Source organism: Geospiza fortis, unplaced genomic scaffold (assembly GCF_000277835.1).
Source record: "Geospiza fortis unplaced genomic scaffold, GeoFor_1.0 scaffold209, whole genome shotgun sequence".
Classification (NCBI taxonomy): Eukaryota; Metazoa; Chordata; class Aves; order Passeriformes; family Thraupidae; genus Geospiza; species Geospiza fortis.
In genome coordinates, this window is record NW_005055081.1 from 17,856 (window position 1) to 21,918 (window position 4,063).

Consider the following 4,063-nt stretch of genomic DNA (forward strand, 5'->3'; position numbering starts at 1 on the left):
AGTTGGTGTCGCCCCCCCGGCGCCGTCCTCCTCCTCCTCCTCCTCCTCCTCCTCCTCCTCCTCCTCCTTTTCCCACGGGGACACCGCGGGTCAGCCCTCAAAGGGGTCGTGGTGGCTCCTGGAGTCCCCCCCCCACCACGATGTGACACTCGGGGGTCCCAGGGTGGGACATCAAGGCCATGGAGGTGACACCATGAGTGAGGTGACACCAAGGGACACGTGGTCATGGAGGTGACACCAGGAGTGCCCAGATGGGGGACAGACAGCCATGGAGGTGACACCATGTCCCGTCCATGGCCATGTCCCACCACGTCTCCATCCCCATCCATGTCCCCACCCATGGCCATGTCCCACCATGGCCATGTCATGTCCCTCATGTCCCCATCCATGGTCATGTCCTATGGCCCTGTCCCCATCCATGGCCACGTTCCCATCCATGGCCATGTCCCACTATGTCCCATCCATGGTCATGTCCATGTCCCCATCCATGTCCCACCATGTCCCCATCCATGGCCATGTCCCACCACGTTCCCATCCATGGTCATGTCCCACCATGTCCATGTCCCACCATGTCCCTCATGTCCCCATCCATGGTCATGTCCCCATTCATGGGCACATCCCACTGTGTCCCTCATGTCCCCATCCATGGCCATGTCCCCATCCATGTCCCACCATCTCCCATCCACGGCCATGTCCCACCATGTCCATGTCCCACCATGTCCCCATCCATGTCCACGTCCCCATCCATGGCCACGTTCTCATCCATGGCCATGTCCCACCATGCCCCCATCCATGTCCATGTCCCCATCCATGTCCCACCATGCCCCCATCCATGTCCATGTCCCCATCAATTGTCATGTCCCCATCCATGGTCATGTCCCCACCATGTCTCCATCCATGTCCCACCACGTCCCCACGCCACTGTCCCCCAGGTGTCCCCATCCACAGATCAACATTTTTATTTCTGCCCCAATTTTGGGGCTTTCAAAGAGATGAACAGAAACCTTCTAACTCCAAAACCAAAACCAAGAAAGTCCAACCACGTGTCCCTGAGCACCCATGTCCGTGGATGGGTGGGAAGAACCTTTTTTGGAGGTTCTTCAACTTCCCACCTTCCCACGTTTGGAGGTTTCCACCCCACTGTCTCCAAAATTGTGGGTTTTGCCCCAATCTCACTCCGTTTCGCTGCGGAAGATGCCCGTGGGCCAGAAACGATGGATTGGTGTTGGAGAAGACCTCCAAGGATATCTAATGTGGCTTAAGACCACCAAAAGATGGAAAAAGTGGCATTTTTCTGGGGTCAGAAGGTGACAAATCCAGGAGGATGTGGAACCTTCAGCCAGGTGTCCTCCAAACCTGGATCACCTTGGCTCTGCCCACCTGGGCTCACTGAGGACCATCCAGAGCAGATCCTCCCATGGGGGATGGATTGATGGTGGAGAAGACCTCTGAGGATATCTAGTGTGGCTTAAGCCCACCAAAAGATGGGAAAAATGAGATTTTTCCAGGCTCAGAAGTTGACAAACCCAGGAGGATGTGGAACCTTCAGCCAGGTGTCCTCCCAACATGGATCAAGGTGGCTTTGCCCACCTGGGCAGGAGGATGTGGAACCTTCAGCCAGGTGTCCTCCAAACCTGGATCACCTGGGCTCTGCCCACCTGGGCTCACTGAGGACCATCCAGAGCAGATCCTCCCACGGTGGAGAAGACCTCCAAGGCTATCTAGCGTTGCTTAAGACCACCAAAAGATGGAAAAATTGAGATTTTTCTGGGACAGAGCTGGAGAAGCCCACCGAGCTCTTCCAGCACTCGGGCCACCAACAGCGCTGCCCTCAGTGGTACTTCCACCGGTGCCTGGCCAGCAGAGACGTGGCCGAGAACCTCTTCCCACACTGGAGACACTCGCGGGGCCCATTGCCGGCGTGGATCAGCCGGTGCTTGGCCAGGAAGGCGCTGAGCTTGAAGCCCCTGCCGCAGTCGGGACAGCGGAAAGGTTTCTCCCCGACGTGCGCGCTCGCGTGCGTGCTCTGGTGCCTCCTGAGGCTGGAGCTCACCCTGAACCTCCTCCCGCACAGCGAACACTCGAAGGGCTTCTCGTCGCTGTGGGTCTTCTGGTGGGACCTCAAGCAGGAGCCGGTGGAGAAGCTCTTCCCACACTGCCCGCACTCGTAGGGTTTCTCCCCGGTGTGGATCCTCCGGTGGTCAGCCAGGCCGCAGCGAGTGGTGAAGCTCTTCCCGCACTCCTCACACCTGTGGGGGCGTTCTCCCGTGTGGCTCCTCTGGTGGACCACCAGCTGGGAGCTCAGCATGAAGGTCTTCCCGCACTGGGCGCACAGGTAGGGTCTCTCGCCGGTGTGGACGCGCCGGTGCACGGTGAGGGTGGAGTTGTCCCTGAAGCCCTTCCCGCAGTCGGGGCACCGGAAGGGTTTTTCATCCGTGTGAGAGCGCCGGTGCACCAGGAGCCAGTAGCTGGTCCTGAAGCCCTTCCTGCAGACATCACACACGTAGGGCCTCTCGCCGGTGTGGATCCTCTGGTGGACGACCAGCAGCGAGCGCGTGATGAAGCTCCTCCCGCACTCCCCACACTCGTAGGGCCTCTCCCCGCTGTGGTACCTCCGGTGGACGTTCAGGTAGGAGCTGGTGCTGAAGCTCTTCCCGCACAGCTGGCACCTGAAGGGCTTCTCGCCCGTGTGGCTCCTCTGGTGGATCTTCAGGTGGGACCTCACCACGAAGCCCTTCCCGCACCGCCCGCACTCGTAGGGTTTCTCCCCCGTGTGGATCCTCCGGTGCTCCATCAGGCAGGAGCTCGTCCTGAAGCTCTTGCCGCACTGCGGGCACTCGTAGGGCCTCTCGCCGGTGTGGCACCTCAGGTGGACCATCAGGTGGGAGCTCCGGGTGAAGCTCTTGCCGCACTGGGGGCACTCGTAGGGCCGCTCCCCCGTGTGCCTCCTGCGGTGGATGGTCAGCTCCGTGTTGGAGGTGAAGCCCTTCCCGCACTGCCCGCACCTGTAGGGACGCTCTCCGGTGTGGATCCTGCGGTGCACCTTGAGGGCCGAGCTCTCCCTGAAGCTCTTCCCGCACTGCAGACACTCGTAGGGTCTCTCCCCGGTGTGGATGCGGTGGTGGGTGACCAAGGAGGACTTAGACGTGAAGCTCTTCCCGCATTCCCGGCATCTGTGGGAATTCTCCCCACGCTGGAGCTGCTCGCGGACCTCCAGCTCTGACCTCTGACCACCTCCGTGAGCCAGGGTGGGTTTTTCCCCCTCAGATCCCTCTCGGCGATGCCTCGGGTGGCTCCTCTGGTGAAAAACCAGCTGGGAGTTGCGGGTGAAGCTCTTGCCACACTGCCCACACCTGTAGGGGCGTTCTCGCGTGTGGATCCTCTGGTGGGCCACCAGCCCTGAGCTCTGGCTGAAGCTCTTGCCGCACTGCCCACACTCGTAGGGACGTTCTCCAGTGTGGATCCTCTGGTGGGCCACCAGCCCTGCGTTCTCCCTGAAGCTCTTCCCACACTGGGGACACTCGTAGGGACGTTCTCCAGTGTGGATCCTGTGGTGGACAACCAGCTGGCAGTTTGTCCTGAAGCTCTTGCCACACTGGGGACACTCGTAGGGTTTCTCCCCGGTGTGGATGCGCCGGTGGACGACGAGGTTGGACTTCTGGCTGAAGTTCTTGCCACAGTCAGGGCAGCTGAAGGGTTTCTCACCTTTGTGGATCCTCTGGTGGACAAGGAGGCAGGAGCTGGTCAGGAACCTCTTCTTGCATTGACCACACTCGTAGGGTTTCTCCCCAGTGTGGAACCTCCTCCGGTGGACAACCAGGCTGGATCTCCAGCTGAAGCTCTTCCCGCACTCCGAGCACTTGTGGGGCTTCTCCTCCCCACCCTGGAGCTGCTCGCGGAGCCCCAGCTCGGATCCCTGAGCCCCTCCATGGCCCAGGCTGGCTCTTTCCCCCTCGGATCCCCGCGCTCTGCGTTTGCAGCCCCTCCTGCTCAGGGATCTCCGCGGCTTCTCCTCCCCGTTGGCTTCTCCCTGCGCCGTGGGGCCGCTCAGAACGGCCCCCTC

At 60.9% G+C, this 4,063-nt stretch overlaps 1 protein-coding gene across 1 annotated transcript; it reads right to left on the reverse strand.

Annotated features, from left to right (window-relative positions):
- Positions 1–943: 943 nt before the first annotated feature.
- LOC102034925 (zinc finger protein 271-like) lies at positions 944–4,060 on the reverse strand (the record flags this gene model as incomplete). The annotated part of the gene is made up of 1 exon (XM_005431389.3): positions 944–4,060. A coding segment is annotated over one exon (2,229 nt), but the record flags the coding sequence as incomplete, so codon positions are not given.
- Positions 4,061–4,063: the final 3 nt, after the last annotated feature.